The following is a 23,644-nucleotide window of genomic DNA, read 5'->3' on the forward strand; positions in this document are numbered from 1 at the left end:
ATAACATACATATGTATATATCTTTTAATAATATACTGTGAACAACGTCTGAATACATTATACTATATAAGCTACACTATATTTGTGAACAGATATGTGGACCTTATCACACACCTACCCATATATATATTAAATTATGGTATTGTTTGGAAATAATAGCAGGATGATATTTTAATTTCTAATTTATACAATTTGTGCAATGAGGTGAAGTTTTTTGAAAGTTCATTAACTTGTGATTGGTTCAACAATTAATGAATTCAATACCAGGATATATTTAAACAGTTGATCTTAGGAATGATGTTGTTAAGTCTGAAGAAGCGTTCTTAGTAATGTGAAAACACTCACTTTTCTTATATATATGGTCTGTTTCATTCATTAATAATGTCTCCTTCGCTTTGTATGGTGTTGCCTCTTGATTTTTTCTCTGGATTTTATTCTACATTATCAAAGCAGCCGTGATGGTGCAGTGGTTAGCATTGTCGCCTCACATCAAAAGGTTCTCCGGTTCGATCCTCGGCTGGGGTGCCTTCTGTGTGGAGTCTGTATGTCCTCCCTGTGGTAGCGTGTGTTTCCTCCAGGTGCTCCAATTTCCTCCCACATGCCAAAGACATGCTGTAGGTGGATTGGATACTCTAATTGGCCCTAGGTGTGAGTGTGTGCCTTCTGTGGAAGGTTGGGTGCCAGGCTGGCAACTCAAAACTGTAAAACTCCACTGCCAATCATGAGCAGACTGGTGATCTGCTTTGGTGACCCCTAACCGGGAAAAGCCAAACGAAGAAGAGTTTTATTCTACATTATCACAGAGGCACTTTACCCTGAGGACTGAGTTTATTTTATCTTTATATATATATATATATATATATATATATATATATATATATATATCTGTTGTTTGTCTTTTCGGCTTTTCCCAGTAAGGGGTCGCCACAGCGGAACTCCGGTCCGCTAATGATTGGCAGTCAATTTTTATGGTGCCGAGTTGCCAGCCCGACACCCAACCTTCAGTGAAGGCCCGCCCATTCATGCATATCTTTCGGAGGCCACTCGACCACGGGGAGGACATGCAGACCCCACACAGAAGGCACTCCCCACACAATTACTGAGAATTGAACGGGAGAACCTCTTTCTGTGAGGCAACAATGCAACCGCTGTACCACCGTGTATATATATATATATATATATATATATATATATACCCACACACACACACACACACACACACACACACACACACACACACACACACACACACACATATATATATCTATATATATATATATATATATATATATATAAACACAGATGGTCAAGAGGTATGCAAAATTGCCAAGTTCTTGGGATTGGGAAATAGCCCTTTAACCGATATTGTGCCATCTCAGAGTTAGTATATATAAGTAACAAGGAGGTTATTGCTCAGTGCATACACAGCAACATGTTGATATTTCCATTTTTTACATTTTTCGTTCACCATTAGATCAATGGTTACATTGACCGGTTCTTTTGTTCGACCATGTGCATTTCGTTTTGTGATAAAAATGTAAGTGAATTTAAACAAAGATTAATTTACAAAGCAATATGTTTTCGGCTGTGAGTATTCTGTACAAAGTCCCACCCAATGGGTTATGAGATTTGGCCATTTTTCCCACTATTATATAGTTTGAGAGCTGGTACATCTAACCAGTGAAAGGTGTGGGGGCTGCAACAAAAGCAAAAGCAGCATTTTGTAAGGGTTGCTGGTTCCATGAGCTGTTAGTGTAAGACTGATAAAGGGTGTTTCCCTTTTACCCACTGTTGTGCAATTGCAGCTTTGTTATATTTAATAGCATGGGGTGTGGGGGATATGGGGAGCTGAGGGGTTGCAAAATCTGTTTTTTTAATATATTTTTGATGCTGTGATAGTTTTCTATGTTCTGTTTTGGTAGAATAAGTGACTTTTGACTTTTCAGACTATATATATATATATATATATATATATATATATATATATATATATATATATATATATATATATATATATATATATATATATATATATATATATATATATATATATATATATATATATATATATATATATATATATATATATAGTGTGGGTGTTTATAATATATATATATATATATATATGTGCGTGTGTGTTACTGGGAAAGTCTGACTAAGCAGTACATTTTTTCAGTGGAGGCCCAGGAAGAAATGCTCCATTATACAGATACCATGTACTTTATTTTGGATTGTTTCATAATTTACAGTCAGTTTCATTCTTGAGCAACAGTTCCATTATTCAGACATCCTTTATATCAGTTACTTCATTTACAGACAGTTTCAATTAAAATTTTAAAATAGCAGTTAAACGTGCTGTATATTAATATGTGTTTTTGCAATACAGGGAGGTATATGCAGGACAGTATCATCAGTATGCATAGATTGTTAAGATTTACATAAGAATATTTGTTTCTTTAAAGACTTCTTAAAAATCTAGGACATAAGAAGATGAGATAAAATGTTAGAGAAGCCCAAAGAAAGCTAGGCGGTGAGGAGGCGCAAGGAAGATAAAAGAGATGAGATGATACGGATGGTATATTAGTGATAATAGTATATTAATATATCTGCAGCAGAGAGTTATGGTACAAAATTCATATAGCTGTAGCAGTACTATTTTAATGATATGAAGCCACGATGGTGCAGCGGTATCATTGTCGCCTCACAACAAGAGGTTCTCTCATTCAATTCTCAGCTGGAGCGCCTTCTGTGTGGAGTCTGCATGTCCTCCTCGTGGTCGAGTGGTGTTCAAAAGACATGCGTGAATGGGCGTGCCTTTATTGAAGGTTGGTCGTCGGGCTGTCACCTCAGCACCATAAAAATCGACTGCCAATCATAAGAGGATCAGAGTTCTGCTGTGGTGACCCCTAACCGGGAAAAGCCGAAAGAAAAACTGGTTATATATGTATGTGTGTGTGTGTGTGTGTGTGTGTGTGTGTGTGTGTGTGTGTGTGTGTGTGTGTGTGTGTGTGTATATATATATATATATATATATATATATATATATATATATATATATATATATATATATATATATATAGATATAAAGCTGGGGGGTTGCCCTCAAAATGTAGCAGAACTTACCTCTTAAAAATGCTATGAGTTTTGCTGTTTTGGTTAATTCTTAATGGTGGATTTCAAAGTTGTAGGAATAATCACATGCAATTTGAGATTTAAAGTTGTGCGATAACCTAATTCAGGCAGTTTTTTACATAGCATAAGTTTAATGTGTTAGGGTTTAACTTATCAACAAGAATACAGTGATAAGTTAATATTACTAGGAATAAAGAGAGTGCAGGCATAAAAGGATTAAGGAAAAATTTCACCACAAACTAAGTGGCAGAAAAAATTCTTAAATGTAGAAGTGGTATATAAAGAATTATGACCTCCCCCCAAAAAAAAGCAAGCTTTGGTCCCATTACTAGGGTATGTTTGGAAGGGGCTATATCATATAATCGAAACAATAAAAGAGCAAACGCATTTACATTTGTTCACCATTATTGTATGAATCCCTTTTCAGAAAAAATCCAGGGAGAAAACTTCCATAAATTACAGTTAGATTTAGAGAACTTGCAAGGTCTTTATACTATATACAGAACTTTACACTAGTAGTAAAACTTGATTAATATAGTTAAATAGATAAGTTACATACACATTTAGAGAGTATTATGAGATATAAACATCCACTTTTGAATGTAATAACAGTTGCTTCATAGTGAAAATGTGACATTCATCAGTCATTTTATAGCTGGTATATGTCAGGCTATCCATCCAGTGGTTTGAAGATTGGCTGTAAGTGATAGTCACTGATAATGTGGCATCCTAACATATGTGCAAAATGGGAAAAGGGGGGTCGATATGGATGTCAATATGGTGCTTGCTATATAGCTTTCACTTCTGTCAAATGCTAAATTCAGTTTCATTCTTTAAAGTTAATAACGTCACTTGTGGGCAAATTACACTTTTCAATTCTGCCAAGTACACAGACAAGTATTTGTTATTTGTAGTAGCCGCAAGTTTATTTTTCATCATCGCCTTTTTTATCATCAATATTTTTCTTCATTACTGAATATATTGCTTTTTTCTCTAGGGCATCCAATGAAAACTTAAACAAACAAACAATAATATTCTGCCTCTGGAACAATATGAAGTACTTAGGAGTTCCAAAAGCTTACTTTACATTAAATCTGCTTGATTGCAGAAATAGGCAATACACATAAACATTCTACCTCCCCTTCTTACCTACTGTTCCCCTTTCCTTTTCTTACATATTCTATGCCTTAGGCAATCACCATTTATGGATCCACAACCTTGTTTGCAAAAAGTACTTTGGAGATCCTGGGTGTAGTTAGCTCCTACAGTCTTCTGCCTGTATCCCCTCCTTCCAACTTTGTCCTTCCTGTTCAGAATAACCTCTTCAGATTTCTATGACATGATAATGTTTTCTTTGTTTCTACTAGTCTTAAGTGAGAGCAGCTCTAGCTTCTTGAATCTTTGGTCATATGCTATCCCTTCCATCTTGTGAATCTTTCTACTGGCTTTGCTCTGAACACCTTGCAGCACCGTGTTGTGTTTATCCTTATATGGTCTCCGAACCGCAAGTGGTATTGGACATATAATCTCAGCAAGACCCTGTCCATCACTTTCGTTTCCTCTTTGTTTGTGGAACCTATTCCCTGAGGGCACATCCAGCATTCTACTTTACTGCTGCCCCTGCCATCTCAGTCTACCCCCACTGCTTTGAATGAATTACACTCAGCACCACAAATCCTTTCCCTGTGCTTCCACCATCTGTTGCACTCCACAAAGCTGATACTTCACAACACGACTGTCATTTGTATCTGTTTGAACTGAATCTCTGCTGTAATATGCCTTCACGCTTGTCCAACCCTTCCCCAAGCCTCCACTGCTGCACTTATCTTTTTTGTGATTAACAAAGAGACTGCTTATGCTCTTTATTTCCTCATATCTGTCTGGAGAAACACAGTGAAGAGTTCTGGTGGCAGAAGGTTTCACTGTGGTACACCACTAGCCACTTTTCTAATTCCAGATATTATCCCCTCACCACAACAGTCTGTGTCTTGCCATTCAGCTATTCAGCTATCTGGACCCCCCTCCCCCATTTTTCTATCATCCTCCAATGCTGGTCAGAGTAAAAGGCCTTGCTGAAGTCCAGGTAGACTATGTCTTGTCATGTTCACCAGTGACTCAGTCATACAACTATATCAGATTTCACTGACAGCAGCCTTTAATCTATGTTGGTTACTGTTCTGCAGACTTTTTTTTTTTTGCTCTAGAACTGCTACCAGCCTTCCCTTCAGAATCTTCTCTATGATTTTTCCTGTTAGGCTGTATATAGTTCCTCATTTTTTCTCCATCCCCTGTACAACTGGTGCTGCATGTCTTCTTGCAAAAGCACTGTGTTAGGGCTGTTTTTGAATGTGAAAAGGTTACTATGAGGTGCATACATTGTGTACACCTCACTGTAACCTTTAAGAATTCAGTCCACCATATTTTTTATAAATGACTTTTCACTGCATATATCTATTTTCATTCACAACTATTGGTCCATGCTCATAAATGTGGCCCGCACCACAGTATCATCATCTTATGTTATTTTTTGGACCTTCTAATGTGTCACATCCAAGAATAGCTGCAAACACTTATTTGTATATATGTACAGTATCATTTAAACTGTCAGTGCAGTCCAGCAGTAGACATGTGCAAGATGCATATTGCATAAAGCATCATTTTTTGGTGTTGTGACATACATCAGGGACACATCATCTATGTTTGCACATTTTGACTTAATTGGGAAAAAGTCTCTTTCCCCACTAGGTCTCCATAGTCCCATACCATAGTCATGTTGCATGTATTTTTGCGTTAGGCAACATACTCCCAGCATGTGAGTTTCAAGATGTAGTTTATTACAGAAAGTACAAATATTCATTTCTCCTCTTTCATAGCTCTCTCTCATCCTCTCCCTTTCTGTCTGTCTCCCTCTCTACATTATTCTTTGCCTTTCTCTGTTTTCATAATCATCCTTTCCATATCAACACTGTACAGGTGTTTTTACATTCTGCTGTTTAGTATGTCTGAATTCTGTTTTATTTGCATTTGGCATATCACAACTTTCTCATTAACCTTCATTATAGTATGCCTGTATTTAAAAATATGGAACATAAACATGCTAGTTATATAAAAACTTTAAACATATCTGTTTTATAAACAACTCAGATTGCAAAATAGCATTCTGATATTCTGTATCCAGATACATAAAAGTATGAAGTTAATTTTTAATATCCGCCAGATACTTTTGAATGTTTTGTTTTTATTTCTTGGAATAAACTTAAAAAGTGTAGTACTCAACATGCAATAAAGCTACAACACAATCATCAACCACTTTTTTTTCCATTTTCTATACCGAATCAGGGTGTCATGTCAACTGTCGCCATCTATCTCAATTGAGTTCCACTCTCCTACCTTCTTCACCATTTATGCCTGACTGTGCAGGTCTTCTCTCTCACAATCCATCCATGTCTTTGTTGGACACCCTTGTTTGCTGTTACCTTATTCCTGTCTTTCTCAAATGCTCTGCACCAGAGTGTCTTCTGCTTTACTGCACATGTGCTGAAACCACCACAATCTGTCATCTTTGACCTTCTCTGCAACTGGAACTACTTGGGCTTCTGCTCTGATTCCTCGTCTTTTCATCTATCCTACAGTGTGCATCTCAACACCCATCTCAGGCACTTAATTTCCATCACCTCTAACTTCCTTAATTGCTCAGTCTCCACTGCCTAAGTTTCTGTACCATATAGTATTACTGGCCACAACACTATTTTGTACACCTTACTTTTCATCTTCTTTTTGCATTCTTCAGTCACACACTACTCCTGACAGTTAGCTGCAGTCGATCTAATTCTAGCTCTGATCTACTTATTCAAGCTTCCCTTCTCCTCAACCACCCTTTCCAGGTACTTGAAGTTGTTAACTTATTCCACTGTTTTCCCTCCCATCTGATTTCTCAGATTTTTCTGATTTCCTCGATTTGCTGCCATTACAAGTGATTTATCCGTACCCTGTTTCATCATACGTGCCTTCAGTTTTGCATTCCATTCTCCTATACTTTGCTGAAGTTCTTGTTTGGAGTCTACCAGTAATGCCACATCATCTGCATACAGCAACTTTATCGATCAGTTCTTACAGCCTATTTGATAATGTAGTCCATCACCAGTAGGAGCAGCAGTTGGCTCAGAGGTGAACCCTGATGCACACATACACCCGCTAGGAAACCATATGTGAGTCTGAACAGTGGTGATAGTTTTGTCACTGGGTTCTTGTCCATAACCTGTTGTAATTCTATCAATGTTTCTGGGACTTCAGACCATCACAGGACTGCCCAAATGAGCTTTCTAGAGACATTGTGATATGCTTTCTCCAAGTCTGAGAATGTCCACGTGGTTGCTTTTTTCATTTCTCACTTCTTCTCAACTATCTGTCTCAATGCAAAATCAGGTCATTTGTGCTATATCCTGATCTGAATCTAAGCTGGTTGTTTCCTATCTTATTATCTGCTACTTTTTGTATTCATTTATCAATCACCCTCTCCAGAACTTTCATGCAGTGTGACAGGAGTTTGATACCTCTGTATGTTGTGAATTTCCCCTGTGTTACACATTGGCACTAGTATGCTTATTCTCCAAATATCTGGGATACGCCTTTCTCTCTGTACTGCTATGAGTATCTTCAGGAGCCATTTCTCCCCTAACTCAACCAACATCATCTGTCTTGGCCTCATCTGAGTGTATTGCTTTCCCAGATTTCATTTTCCATAGTGATGTTGTTACTTCCTATAAGATGAGCCCCTCTTTTTCTTTTACTGTAAGCTGTATCTGGGGCTGTACAGTTTTTGTGGGGTTTCTATATACAGAAGTTGCTAGAAGTTGTGTTCTTAAACACCACTGTCTTTCTAGTTGCCCGCCCCTTATGTTAATTTGACCATATATCTCATTTCCTCTCTGCTTTTAGTGGTTGGTGTGAGTAAGCACAAAAATATCATTTTGTGAAATCACTCCCCTTCAGCTATTTAAATTTATTGGCCATCCTACTGTATTCCATAGTACTAGAATACAAAAGTGACCACCCCCTTTCAATCTGTCTTGCTGAATTAAAAATAGTGACTCTCAATTAAAACTTAACTATTTAAACAGGCAAAACTTAAGTTACCCACTTTCACATCTGACTCCTCTAGTGCACACTACAGTGTTTATGATAAACCATTTTTTTTCATCTTACCTTTAAGTATCCCTTTGACTAGCACTTGCTCTAAAACATGCTGGAAAGCACTAGGCAGCCTTAAACCGATACAAGCACTCAACATTCCTTATTAATAAGGAGAAATTAATCATAGGCACTAAGCCTATAATTGCAAAGTGCCTTGCTAAGGTAAGGAAAAACAACTCTGGTACTTTACAAAAAAAGCACCAAACCAGGCATGTCCAAGGGCCAGCTTCCAGTGATTTCTCCTGTCCACCTAGTGAATCTGGGCATACTGGGGCAATGCAGCAATTGCCTCATGTTCACAGACAACCGTCTCCTCCTACCATCCAACACTACAACATGCAAGAGATGCACTTACATTGCCAAACTGGAAGCAAAGCTCTCTCCATCCAAGATTGTTCTACACAGTCAAGAGGAGAAGGTTAACACCCACACTACACCTCAAGAAACACATAGCCCTTCTAAACCCACATCACCAACACCCTCACAGTGCAACACTAGACCCTCATATGCGGAGGCACTTAACAGTAACCTGCCCAAGCAACAAGGACCTCCGAAGCTGAAATGCAAACAAACACCAATCACAACCAAAGTGTCACATAGCTGACAACACCAGTGTGCCACCCAACAACAGCCCCTAAGGCAAGACAACGTACCCAACACTTTAGTCATAGGTGACATTATAGTCAGGCACACTGATGTCCAACTCACCAAGCTGAATAAGGAAAAAATTACAGTCAGCTGCCTGTCAGGGGTCAGGATCTGCCACATAACACATGCACTCAAGTCAATCCACAACAAGTAGAAATACCTCATTGTCCATGTTGGAGTGAATGACTTGAGATGTACCTCCCTGGACTACATGAAAAGAGACTTGGAAGAGCTCTCAGATCATGTGGCCCAGGCAGGTATGACCCTAGCCCTGAGTAGCATCCGATACCACAGTATAAGGACAAAATGACTGACTTTAGCAATTGGCTAAGCTTCTGGTGTCATTCAAATAGGATCCAATTTCTGTCTGCCTGGGATGACAAGATCGACAGACCATGATACTTTGCCAGAGATGGTCTGCACCTGTTGCCCCTGGGATTCAGGTTACTGGCTAAGGCTCTTGTCACCCCTATAGTGCCTTTTTTAGGCAAAGTTCAAAGGAGAAAATCACCACTGTAACAGGTACAAGCAAGCAAAATCTGAAGGTAATGCTATTCAATGCTAGAAGTCTAAACCTCAATATGCACTCTCTCGAGGCACTCCTAAAAATGGAGAACATTGATATCTGTGCAGTAATTGAGACCTGGTTTAAGGCTCCAGAGAGCAACCCTGCAATACCAGGCTACAACTCTTAGCACACTTTTTGGCCACCAAACCAGGACCAAAACTCTAAAGGTGGAGGAGTGTCCATATTCGCCAAGGATATTCACACCACCAGGCTAGTTGCCCAACACAATGCGTCTGAAATTCTCCAGGTGCAACTAACACTAGGTAAGACTGCAATCCAAATTGTAGCTTGCTACAGATCCTCCACCATGCCCCAAGATTCTCACTACACCTTTATAAACATACTGAAAAATATTAAGATTCAACCAAACACCCTAATACTGGGTGATTTCAACTACCCTGCCATTAACTGGGAAAACTACTCGTGTACCAACACCCTTGCCCAATGGTTCTTGGAATTTATAAATTCCAATGCCCTTGATCAACTAATACCAGGGGCTCCAATATCCTAGACCTGGTCATTACCAACATGGGAAATCGATGCTCCACACCTATGGTTACCCCTCGTTAGTCAGGTCTGACCATAAGCTAATCACCCTTGACATCCACATCCCTCCCCCACCCCGTAAGGAAACATCTGTAAAAAACTTCTTCAAAGCCAACTTCATGTTACTCAAGTCAGAAGTGACAAACTTCATGACACCCATGCAGACGGGAACTGAAAGTTCGACTGCTGAATCCTACACTAAGGCACTGTATGAGCACATCCACTCGTGCATGAATTGTGCCATCCCAAATAGAACCAATATGCTCTCCTCCAAAAAAAGAAAGCCTATCTGGTGGTGCCCTGCCATAAACAAACTTTACAACAAAAGGAAGAAACTGTTGCAGAAAAGAGGAAAATCCCAGGATGCAAAAAAACTCCCTTACCAGCCTCAGTAAGAAGCTGAGATCCCTCATAAAATCCTCCAAAGCTAGTTACGAAAATACAATTGCCAAAGATTCCAAAGACAACCACAAGGCATTCTATAGTTATGTCAAGAATCTCAATGGCAATGCTCAGATCTGCTCTGAGCTACAACAGAATGGCATTAAATATACTGATCCCAAGAATATTGCCAATATCTTGGCAGATCAATTCAGTGCCAACTTCACCCCCCTCTCACCCCCTAAAAAGCCCATCTCAATACCGAAAGATTGCCAAATTCCGGTAAAACACAGGTAAAAAAAATGCACTCTCTAAAGCTAAGAATACAGCATCCATGGGACCAGACGACATCCCAGGTTGTGTACTACATGAACTACAAAATGAACTGGCACCTCACCTAAGTGTCATGTTTAATCATAGCCTCATCTCAGGCTTCATGCCCACCGCACAGCTACAGTTATCCCACTCCACAAGGGGAGATCTACCTTGGATCCTGGGAACTACCACCCCATCAGTCTGATGAGCCTGATTTGCAAGGCCATGGAACGTATTATCATGGAACTTATAAACAAAGACATTGGCAACCTTCAAACACTGGACCACACCCAGTTTGGGTTTGTGAAGGGCTGATCTTGTCTCCTGAACCTGATTGACTTCTTTGAATCAGTCTCCAGAGCTGTGGATGAGGGTAAGGCAGTCCACACAGCCTATCTGGACCACGCCAAAGCCTTCAACACCATTCACCACTCTGGAATCATAGATAAACTTACTAAGCTGGGCATTAATCCCTACATCACTCAATACTGACAGAACCCACACTGTAAACGTAGCCGACTCCAAATCCAGCTCCAGACAAGTGACAAGTGGAGTACCTCAGGGTTCAGTCCTGTGACTGCTCTTGTTTGGCATCTACTTCTCTGAAGTACAGGCCAACACTAAGGGACTCTGGCTAACAAAGTTCGCAGATGACTGCAAACTGGGAGCCATTAATGAATCCCCAAATGATGTGGATATTCTACAAAAGGGCCTTACAGAAACAGATGCTTGGTGTCAGAGCCATGGGCTCAAGCTCAATGCCAAGAAATGTATAGTTATCCCCTTTGGGAAAAAACCTGTACATATGAATTACCACATAGGTTGCAGTGCACTAAACACCAAAAGTGTGATAAGAGACTTATGGACACAGGTAGACAGTGGTCTCACCTTCGATAACCACATCGCCACAACAGTCAGGAAATCCTTCTATGTGGCACACCTCATCACTAAGGGCTTTTCATCCAGAAAAAAGGAGGTCATTGCCCCACTGTACTCATCCCTCATTAGACCCATTATAGAATGCAATGCCCCATTTGGTATGTACCTCTCAAGACATCTGCAACAACTGGAAAGGCCACAGAAATACCTCACTAAAAGAATCACAGGCCTAAAGCAGATGCACTGTGCTGACCATGTAAAAAAACTCCAGCTATATTCTGTCACATATCATCTACTCAGAGGCGATCTCTGCTTAACAAACAAGGCCATGTCAAACCCAGTGCTGTTGGACATGCTACACTTAAAGAAATCCCAATCCCTCAGATCCACATGCTCCAGGGATCTAAACCTTGTCATCACAATGAACAAAATATGCTGGAGGGATAGGTTCCTGACCCAGAGACTCCCCAGACTCTGGAATAGACTGCCCATACATGTCAAGTAGAGTGCTTCTTTGGTCCTCTTCAAAAGGAACCTTAATGATTGGATGGGAGATAGGAAATTCACCCCGGGGTTCACGTCAATCGCCCTGCTAGACAGGGGTCCAGGGAAGTAAATATTGTGGGAAAAAATAGCCAGGGAATTGTTATGGCTAGGCTTGTATAGGCACAAGGGCTGATAGCCTAGTACCAACCTATGAACCTATGAACCTATAAGTACTCTTTCTATCTGCCAGTGTTTTCCTGTGTACTGGTGAGCAGGTTGCAGCTGACATATGTTATGAATTGTGTGTGATGACTATATTCTTTAACTTTCTGTCTTTCCCTTTCAACCTGATAGAGTTTCTTTGTACTATCAACTGAGTCACTTTCTAGAGGCTGGCAGCATGCCTCTGATCCTAGTTCTTCATTATTGCAGCTACTCTCTTAACCTCTTTGCTAGTCACTCAGTATTCCTGGCCCATCATTTCTGTCTCCCATTTTTTTCTGTATTTCTTTTTTTTGATTGCTTCCTGGACTTCTGCATTCCACCACCAGTTTTCGTTACACACACAGACAAACACACACACACACACACACACACACACACACACACACACACACACACACACACACACACACATATATATATATATATATATATATATGGGATATATATATATATATACATATATATGTACCTTATTTCCATATCTGGCTCAGCTGCATATCTGTTCTACAGTCCTCATACATGTTCTTTTCAGGCACTGCCATTCTCCTTCGACTCCAGGTATTTCCTCTTCTGCCTGAGTTGTGATAGCCATGGGCATTTCCTTGAACCCTTAAGCTTTCTTTCCATTGTCCAGGTCTTCAGTTGAGTCTCTGTTGATGTTAAAGCCTTTTCTGACAACTGCTTGTATCTGACTGTGGCAAACTGTGGTTTATGCTGTGGGCCAACTGCTTCACTGGAGATGACTTTGCAATCTCTGATTCTTCCCCGGTGCCTTGTCCTTAGTAGGAGGGAGTCTTCCTGAACTGGATATTGGCCACTGTCATATGTGATATTGTGACTGTCTATCTTGCTGAACCATGTGTTGGCCACCATAAAGCCATTTGCCAGACAGAAGTCTAGAATGGCTTCTCTTTCTTTATTCATGTTGCCCTAAAGCTACCACACAGTCTCATATTTAGTCTACATGAATAAGTATTATAAATTTCATAAATGAATAAACAGGAAAACATTCAGTATTTACATTGCCTTAGCATCTCATGTTTAATACAGTAACTTGGCAGCAGTTAGAATGCCGAATGCTCACTTAGCATTTAGCTGAAAGGCATATTTATAGCAGAAAGTCTATGTGGCTGGAGTTTTGTCATTGTCCCAAGATGTAATGGCTTTAGAGTTATCATATTATGCCTGATAGTGCACAAGCTGAAGTTCTCTGCAAGCCTGAATACATCTCAATGTGCATATTTTCAGAGAAGCTCCAGATTTTTGCTTCATATTTTTGGGCTGTTTCTTTTAAAATTTGTGGCTTTCTGACAGATCATTGAGGAGTAAACTCAGTAAATAATGGTATACATTTCAGTTTTAGATTTCATATCCTTCAGAAAATCCATGCTAATGCAAACTCTGTTATTCTAGCAACTTTTTTAATTTACATGAGCAATATTTAAAATCTGTCTCCCTGATTTTGTGCCTTTGTCCCCTCATTATTGGCTTTGTCCAGATTTCATTTGAATACAGGTCAAATACAAGGCACTGAACCGAGGACTGCCAAGGTAATATAAACAAACACTGTTTAGTTGAGCTTCAATGGTTAAGAATGAAAGCACTACAACAGTTTATGTATATTACCTTGGTAGTCCGCAGTTCAGTGCCTTGTGTTTGATTTATATTTCTTCTGTTGTTTTTCATACTTATTGGGGTTCATGTGAATACAGGGAAATATGCAAACTCTAAACTCAGCCAAAATCCAAACTGGATGTCCTCTTGCTGAGTGGCAGCAAATCTACCTGTTGTGCCACTATATATTTGGGAAATTGAACACTCTCCAGAAGACGGATGTCAGTTTAAATGTATCTGCAAAAACAATCATTATAAAACTAGCTGCAGTAAAACCCTGAATAAAACCCATGCAACCCAAGCTCATCTGGCATATTGGGTGTCTGTTGAAGCTGGCAGAGGAGGATGGGAGTGAGTGGTTGCAGCTAGATCATTCACCCTACTGGGATTGAGATGAGTTTGTCTTGCCACTTGGGTGACACCTAGCAGGAGCAATGGGAGCTTAGAGACTATGAGCTGCTATGGTGCACATGTATGAAGCCAGGTGATTCAGCATGAGGAGGCATTCTCCCTGCAGTAGGCAACATGCAGTACTGCCCATGGAGCTGCTTGGCAGGACTATCACTCTAGGCTTCCCCCTACCACCTAAGTGATGCTGTTGGAGATCAGATGGGTAGATAGGACTACCTGGGCATGGATATATAGTTTACTGGTTTCTTGCCTAGCCTGGGCGTGCCCAGCTCCCACCACAAGATACAAACTCACTAACTGGGTGTAGGTAGAGGAACCATCAGATAAGCATCTATGGAGAGCAAAATGTGCAAATCCAGTTTTGGTTTACTAGTACATATTACTTTAAATTTGTTTGTAGTAACTGTAAGACCTGTAAAATTTATCAACATGTTCAGGGTGTTTAAGCACTTATTTATTTGCATAAGATCATAATTACTTATTACAGGCATAACAGTTTTTATATCATCTGTATATTTAGTGATCCAGTTCACATCTGTGGAAAGCACAGTAGTGGAAACTTTATAAGGAATGAAAGGTTTAAAAAAACAGACCTCTGTAGGACACCTGATATAACCATTGCCCACTTAGATTAACAACACTGCATAATCACTCTTTGTGAAAAATCAGACTACTACTCACCAACCCATGTTAATATGTAGGTATTGATACCATGGACCTAAAGACTGAAAAATATACCAGTGTGTGAGAGATAGACTACAAAAGTTTAAGCTTAAAATGAAAAAAAAGAAGTGAACTAATTCTTACAGTAATAGTAGTCTGCTTCAGTGCACACACATGCACTCACATACACAAAGACAAAAACAAACATGCACACACATGTACAACCCATATAAGTACATACTTATGCACATTTGCACACACACACAAACACACACACACACACACACACACTCACACACACACACACACACACACACACACACACACACACACACACACACACACACACACAAACACACACACATGCACATGCATTCATTCATGTTCCAGTATGGCTTTAACCTATTCAATGTGTTCATGGGAGCCAGAGTCTATCTAGCATTTAAAAAACATAAGGCAGACAACCGGTCTTGGACAGAACACCAGTTCATTGCATGACATGCTCACAAATGCACGCGCACACACACACACACACACACACACACACACACACACACACACACACACACATGCATGCATTTCTACTATGACTCATCAAGTTACAAGTCAGCAGGGAACTGACTTGACAAAAACAACTAATCAAGAAATCAACCCAAAGAAATAATTAACTATAGGCATTCACTCCCTATACCAACCCCTTACTCATATAGGAATGCAAGTCCTTCTGTATCCCCCAACCTTAAGTATATATGTGTGTGTGTATATATATATATATATATATATATATATATATATATATATATATATATATATATATATATATATATATATATACACCAACTGTACAGTTACACAGGCATGACAAACACAAAAATTTCCATAAAAAGGAAACCATTACTAGCACTAATTTTCTATGAAAAACAGTGAGCAGGGAGTGAAACATCTTTATGTCTTCACAGAGTTGGTTTATCAGGCATACTGCACTCAAAGAGAAGCAGAGAAGCTTATATGCATGCACACACAAGTGCATGCACACACACACACACACACACACACACACACACACACACACACACACACACACACACACACACACACACACACACACACAAACACACACACACACAAATATATACTCATGCTCACTCAAACACATATACACTCAGTCACACAAAAACACACACACAAATGTTCACATAAACACAAACACAAATGCATGCTTGTGCTTACTCAAAAACACACACAGACTCAGTCACACACACACTCACACACACACACACACACACACACACACACACACACACACACACACACACACACACACACACACATAATTACTGACAGGCATTTTAAAATGTCATTAGTTTACATATCAGTATGCCTTTGAGATGTGACAAAAGAAACAAGTGACCCCATCAAAAGCCCATAAAGAAACAGTGATGCCAGACAAACTCCATCCAAGGGGAATCCGGCTATGAAATAAACCAAAGAAGCAATAATTGTGAAACAGCAGTGATGTAAAGTTCTATGTACAAAGTTAATGTGGAGATACATAATTTGTCGTATTATAATATGTTATAAGCTTATGCTTAACTACTGTTTGTGAACTACAGTTTTGCTCATTTTCAGCTGTAACTGAGTGGACAGACTGATGAATTTATACAATTATTGGTAAATAGAAGTTTAGTAGTTGCAATAACTATTCTCTTTTGAATGACGTTATTAATTAAGTACATAATTTCATTTGAGCAATTTCAAATGTATGTTGCATGACCATTGTACCATTCTGTTAATGTATATTTGTTGAGAAAATTGTAGATTCCTTGTGAAACACTTCTTCCAGTCCCTGAATTCATCAGGTTTTTCAGCCTTTTAGAACTCAGTAATGTACTATTACACATGAGTAAAAAATTTGACAAATGAAAAATTATTTAGTCAGTTTTCATACTACTGAACAAGGGAATGTTTTAATGCTTTGTTAAAGCATACTAAATTATAGTTAATAAATGCAAATTACTTTGAAATGCAGCAGTCTTACAATAAAGTTGTAAAAATGTGCATTTTTCCGGAAAAATACAAGTCTTCTGACAATGCTTCCAATATTTTAGTAGGCTATTAGACCTCATATGAGACCACTACAAACAATACTCGAAGAATAAAATATCAAAAAACTCTGTCACCAAACCATTAGATTTTCAATCTGTGTCATCTCCTCAGTTAAAGAATTCCATTTCTGTCCCACTCTGTAGTAAAAAACTGTCAACCTAATTTACTTTTCATATTTTCCAAAGTAAATAATGAATTGTTGCTAGTAGAGGTCTAAAGGTTAAAGACTGCCATACCCAGAGTTATTTCCAATTTGCGTTTCTTAAGACATTTAAATCCATATACCATGTCCCCTCTTATAATCCTGTAACAAACTGAGAATAGATTTAATGACCTCAGTCTCACTTAATAAACCTTATTTGCCAACTCCCCTTTGTTCCTGATAAACTATTGATTTATTTCTGAATTTTTGATATGAGTATGTGAATACAAACAAAAAAAAATCCTATATTCCATAAACGATCTTATTAAGGATTTGTAAAGAGATTCTAGCACACTAAATTCTTCATATGAAACTGCTCCTAAAATGTCCATTTATAAATAACATTTTTGGTAACTGTACTTACATATCCTCCAAAACTCATCCTACTGTTTACCTTGATTCCTAAGTCTTCAAATTTATTGGAGTTACCAATGTAGTGATAATCTAAGGTTTAGAGATATGATTTTTTCCTTTCCTAAATGCAGAACTTTGATTTGTTATAATTAAGTTCTACCCATTATGTGATGTCCTGTAATATCATTTGTCCATATAATGTATGATTTTCTGATCATCAAGTAAAGCTAAAAGTCTTACAATTTTAGCATTATCTACAAATTTGTATGTCTGACAGTTACCAAACAAAGGGAATGTTGACATAAATACATGAAACAAGATGGGTCCCAACACTGAGTCCTGTGGCATTCCTCTTTTGATTTCAAATTCATTTCACTTAGTTCTTTGTACACAGAAACTAGCAAACCTTTCAGTCACCTAGTTATTGACCCATCAAACTACACATGTATCATAACCATGGCCCTTTAATGCTGTAAAAATTAAAGTATGTGCTACACAGTCAAATGCTTTTGCTGGGTTTAACTATACAATATCTACAGGGTTCTCACTGTCAAATGTACATACCACAATCAGAATAGAAATTATTAAGACTTGTTATTGTAGAGCTTCTCTTTGAGAAACAGTGTTGCAGTATATTCCCATATCTGTTATCCTCCTAGACTGTAAGTACATTTAGCAATACTCTTTCAAAACATTTTCCTAATAAGTTAGTCAGACTAATAGGTCTGCCATTCTACATATCTCTAGTGACCCTGCTTTATGAATAGGAATAATCACTGCATTGTTTACTGAACTGAAACTCCCCCAACCTCTAGTAATAGTTGAAACAAATCTGTAGCATGGTTCAATAAACTATCATTAATATTATATATGAAGTTCCCATTTAAACTATCAGATCTATGGGATATGTCCTTTTTAATGTACTTCAAAGATTTCTTAATCATATTTTTTTTAATATAAAGGACATTGACTACCCAGGGTAATAAAAATAATTGCTCTCCCATTCTAGTCATTAGAATCTTCAATCTTTTCATGCAAATTGAAAAACATAGCAACAGCCTTTTCTGGTACAGATCCTAATGTCTCAACATCTACTATATTAACAGCAGTTCTCTCCTCTTTACTACAACATTGTATATAACTAAATAATGAATTCTTTCTGTCCCTCAAGCTAGTATACAGTTTTGTCATAATTTATTTTTGCCTTTCTTATTGCTTGACTTTTTAGCATAGTACTCATAAATATCAACATTCATATGCAATGGAATATTTTTTTTTAATTCTCTATCTCCCTTTTCTTTCCTTAATACTATTAAATGCTATTATTTATTTCCCTACTCATCCATGGAGGCCACATTTCTTACATCCAATAATCTTCTATTTAAAGATGATGTACTTATGGATTAACAAATATATTTTCTTATAACAAATATTTTCTATATCGTTTGCCAATTTCCAATTAAATTCCTCATCTCATTTCCAGTCTTTGGTGTAATTAATAATTGATACATAATCTCCAAACTAAAAATCATTTTCCTTAACTCACTCAGGGATTCTCTTATTTAAATTACACTCCACATTATATGTAATTACCATGTGATCAGAATTACACTATAGTTATTTGTTTCTTAAATCAATTCAAGTGATGTCAAAATATCATTTAAAATATTTTTCTCTCTAGTTGGATGTTAACATGTTGAGATACAGAAAACAGATGAAAAAACTGTAAGTAGTATATTATTGATAGTATTAACCCCTGTCGTATTAGTTAAAAAAAATAGTGAGATTTAAATCACCACCTATAATATTTTTTTATTAAGAATACTCTTACTTAAGTCCTCCGCCTATATTATTGTCTCATTTCAGTCATTGATAGATATCTATGAAAGCCTACACTTTGATAATTGATGTTTCTTCTATGAGTCAGTACATGTAACATTTCATACCTTTCATAATTATAGCAAATTATTGGAGTAATATCTTCTTTCAAAAAGCAAAACTCTACCACCTTTAGTGGCTCTTCTATTGCTGTGAAAAGCTTTATACTGAATACACATAAGGGAGCATTAGTGTGACTAAATCAAGTTTTTGTTACTAAAGCTGCATGCATATCATCTTCCAAACGTATTAACCTAAACTCATCCATTTTCTTCCATAAGCTCCTAGCATTTACCACTGCTAATACTAAAATACACCTTTTCTCACTACTCTTTATTGAAACTTTATTAGCTCCACTTCTAAAATAATATTTGATTACCTTACCCATATTATGGCTTAAGATTGTATTAGCTTGGTGACTTGTTTCATACCCATCAGTGGCAAAATATGCCCTCGGCTCTATACAGAAGCTCTTCAGATTCTATCACCATTCATCTATTTGAACTATTACTGGAATGTGAGTGATTTTAGTATTTTTTCATAATTTTAATCTGGAAAAATGTCTGTAAAATAACTTTTAATTTACAGGTGGAGCTATACACAAAAATCATTTTAACCTCCTTCAAAATACCTTCCATATCAGTCCTATACATTTCATTATTTCCTGCTGAAACTATTACCCCCTCTAAATGTAGTCCTTCTTAATTTGTTGAAGTATCCCCCTCTCAATATCCTTCATTTTAGCACTGAATAAAACTGTTACCACAACCCTTTTATTATCAAGTTTTGGAAGATATTTTTTATACCCCACAGCATAGCATTTTCCAGTAATTAAAAGCTGCCCCAAAATATTTGAAAGCAGTGCTGGTCTGTTCATCAGCATTATAATTTAAAATTCCTAGTTAAGCTTCAACTACTGGCCTCTCTTCTAAATCAGTAAATCAGATTTCTTTTACGTATTGACTGTTAGATCCCCTTCCATCTTTCTCTCAACTAGTCTGGATGTCAATATTGCTTTCCTTCATGAATTTGAACCTTGTAGGATTCATCTGTAATGGGTCAGTGTGAACCCCTCTGCCTTTTTTCACTTTTTTTTCTTAATCTTTACTCCTTCGTGTCTGGTAATTACTACTTATGTTCTCCACGGAAACCAACTCATCATCGTCTTCCTCACTGTTAAACCATTTACTTTGTTTATTATTATCTACTGGCCCTTCTATTGCCTTTTAAGTTTAATTGATGAAGGAATTTCTGTTTATAAACAACAATCTCAAAATTCCATCTGCATTTTATTAACTTCATGTCATTTAATTGAATAAATGCACTTCTTACAGGCTACCTTTTCCTCACAAATCATTTCCTTTTCATGCGTATTTTACATATTTTGGCTTTTTTTTTAAAAAAAACTGGTAGAGTTTTGCTTTTTTAAAAGAAGTTATTACTGCAATAATTTGCTATAATTATGAAAGGTATGAAATATTACATATACTGACTCGGAGGAGAAACCTCAATCTGTTATGCAGAATTAATCAAAATGCACAATGTTAAAAAGTACTACTGTCTCTCCATCTTATCTCAATACCTAGACATAGGGCTGCTTACTTCTATCTGTATTTTAAACTCTTTAGGTTCCCCAACAGACAGAAGTGCATAAAAGGATCTATTCATCTGCACAGTTGCTTTAACAGGAGCTAACACATTCAGCTCATCCTTGCCTGTACACAACACACACTCTCACTCAAAAGGAAAAGAAAATAAAATTTTAAAATAAATTAAAAACAATTTAATAAGATACAGCTTCAGCTTTTAAACAAACTCCATGCAAGTGACATTAATCTCTCACTTTTTGACATTTTTTAAAAAAGTGAAGACAACTGGAAAACGACCACCAAGAACCAGGAATTAATCAGAAAGGAACTTTATTTGAAACAACATAAGCGCTTTCGCGTATCACATACGCTTCTTCAGATTTAATAAATTACAGGTTCAAAACCCTTCTTTATATAGCATTTCATTAAAATTAAATTTAAAAGAACGGCTGGATTACTGAGAGACTGGTGACTCTCGCTTTGTTTTTAGACAGATTTTTAGATAGATTTTAATTGATCAATCATTCAATTACGTATTCAATTAATTTTAATGAAATGCTATATAAAGAAGGGTTTTGAACCTGTAATTTATTAAATCTGAAGAACCGTATGTGATACGCGAAAGCGCTTATGTTGTTTCAAATAAAGTTCCTTTCTGATTGATTCCTGGTTCGTGGTGGTCGTTTTCCAGTGGTCTTCACTTGATATTTTTGCTTTTTGGTAATACGACCTTTGGACTTGAGCAGTGTTTTTGTATTTTTCATCATTTTTTAAAAAGCAGAAATTTGAGGGAGTTTGATGTTTGGGGAAATTATTTAAGAATGCTGGTTTGTTGAAAGACCTTTTAATTAGCTATCATCAGTGCAACAAAATGTATCTTTTTACAGATTTAGGATTGTAACTCCTTACTAATTTGTATTAATAGGCTACTTGTTAATTTACTGCAAGTGGTCCAGTGTAACTCTTTGGAACACATGTAACTGCTGATTTCCCAGGCAGCATTATGACAGTGTTAACATGGGATACCGAATGTAAGGCAGAATACCAGTGCAAAGAATACCATAAACATGAATCCAAATGTTGAATGCTGTCAACAAAGAAATTTGAAATAAAAGAATATATTGCAATGTAGATTTGATGGGAAATAAGAGATGAAAATATCAAAATAAATAAACATCAAAGACTTTAACAATTAACATGTAACAAAGTGGAGTATATCCCACTATTGGACGCTCCACCCCCACTACTCTCTAGGTACTAGACCCTCAAATTTTGTAGTATAATATAGCTTTTGTTACAAATATATGTAAACTGTGGAGTTAGGCTATTTAGCATAAGACATGTGTGGCCGTAACTCTCAAACTCTCAAAATTTGAATGCAATCTTATGCATTATATACTTGACTGACTTGTTAAAAATACTTCACAATAATTTGATATTACCGTATATTCTTTTATTTCACATTTCTTTGGTTAGCATTATACTCTTTAGCTTCTTTTCACAGTCTTATTTTATTGTTTTTTTTTTTTTAACATTAATTACCTCTCACTCATCTACAAAAGTAACATCCTTTCTGAGTGATCACTAGAAAGACTTTGAACTACAACAAGATCTTCAGTGCTGGCAACAGCGAAATCATAACTTTAAAACAGAAAGCACTGGAGACTGGAGTTTGCTTTTAGCAATATTCGGTACTTTTTCACAAATGTTTAGCACTTAACTTGTTGACTTATAATTTTGCAGGAAGCAGCTTACCTGTCTTTTCTGTTTGGTGTTATGAAAATATGTGAACATCATAGGATGTTTCCGACACCCTGGGCTATAAAAGATGGTGCAATTATTACATGTTTAAAGTTATAAATGTAAATTTTTCTTAATTTTTCTTTTTGTGTAGGAATACCTAGATAAATATTATGAAGATCACACACAGCCAATTGGTATGTTGACAAGTACTGACTCCATGTCTACAAAGCTAAGAAAAATGCAAGCATTCCTTGGTCTACAAGCCAGTGGAAAACTTGATTCTGCAACAATACAGGCAATGAAACAACCAAGATGTGGAGTACCTGATGTGGCACGTTATCGTCATTTTCCAGGAAAACCAAAATGGGAGCAGTCTGCAGTAACATACAGGTATGGAGGCAGAAGCTATCTAATTTGATACATTGAATAGGTGTAACATTTATCTTTATATAAAAGCAGACTGTGAAGGAAAAACAAGTGCTGCATCTTAGTGGTCAAATGCCAAGTGCAAACATCTATTTTCACAAGGGTATTAATTAGATGTCCTGTTAATCAGGTTCCACATTCAAATGAAAATGTAGAGTTTTAAAGCAGAATATGAAAATTATTTCTCTCTAGTTAGTCTCTATACAGCCGCTTTGACACTGGTGTATTCAAAGAATGGGGTCTGCTCTCCCACTTACAACCATTTGATCAGTAAATGCCTTGATG

General features: G+C 37.2%; 1 protein-coding gene across 1 annotated transcript in view; it reads left to right on the top strand.

The window, feature by feature from the left end:
- The window catches only part of LOC122802796 (matrix metalloproteinase-20-like), a 407,448-nt gene that overhangs the window by 75,415 nt on the left and 308,389 nt on the right, over positions 1-23,644 (top strand). The window contains exon 2 of the mRNA XM_044072589.1: positions 23,085-23,323. Within this exon, the coding sequence (XP_043928524.1) occupies positions 23,085-23,323 (239 nt within the window). The remainder of the gene's footprint in view (positions 1-23,084; positions 23,324-23,644) is intronic.

This window comes from Protopterus annectens, chromosome 5.part0 (genome assembly GCF_019279795.1).
Source record: "Protopterus annectens isolate FY-2018-M chromosome 5.part0, PAN1.0, whole genome shotgun sequence".
In the NCBI taxonomy this organism is placed as follows: domain Eukaryota; kingdom Metazoa; phylum Chordata; order Ceratodontiformes; family Protopteridae; genus Protopterus; species Protopterus annectens.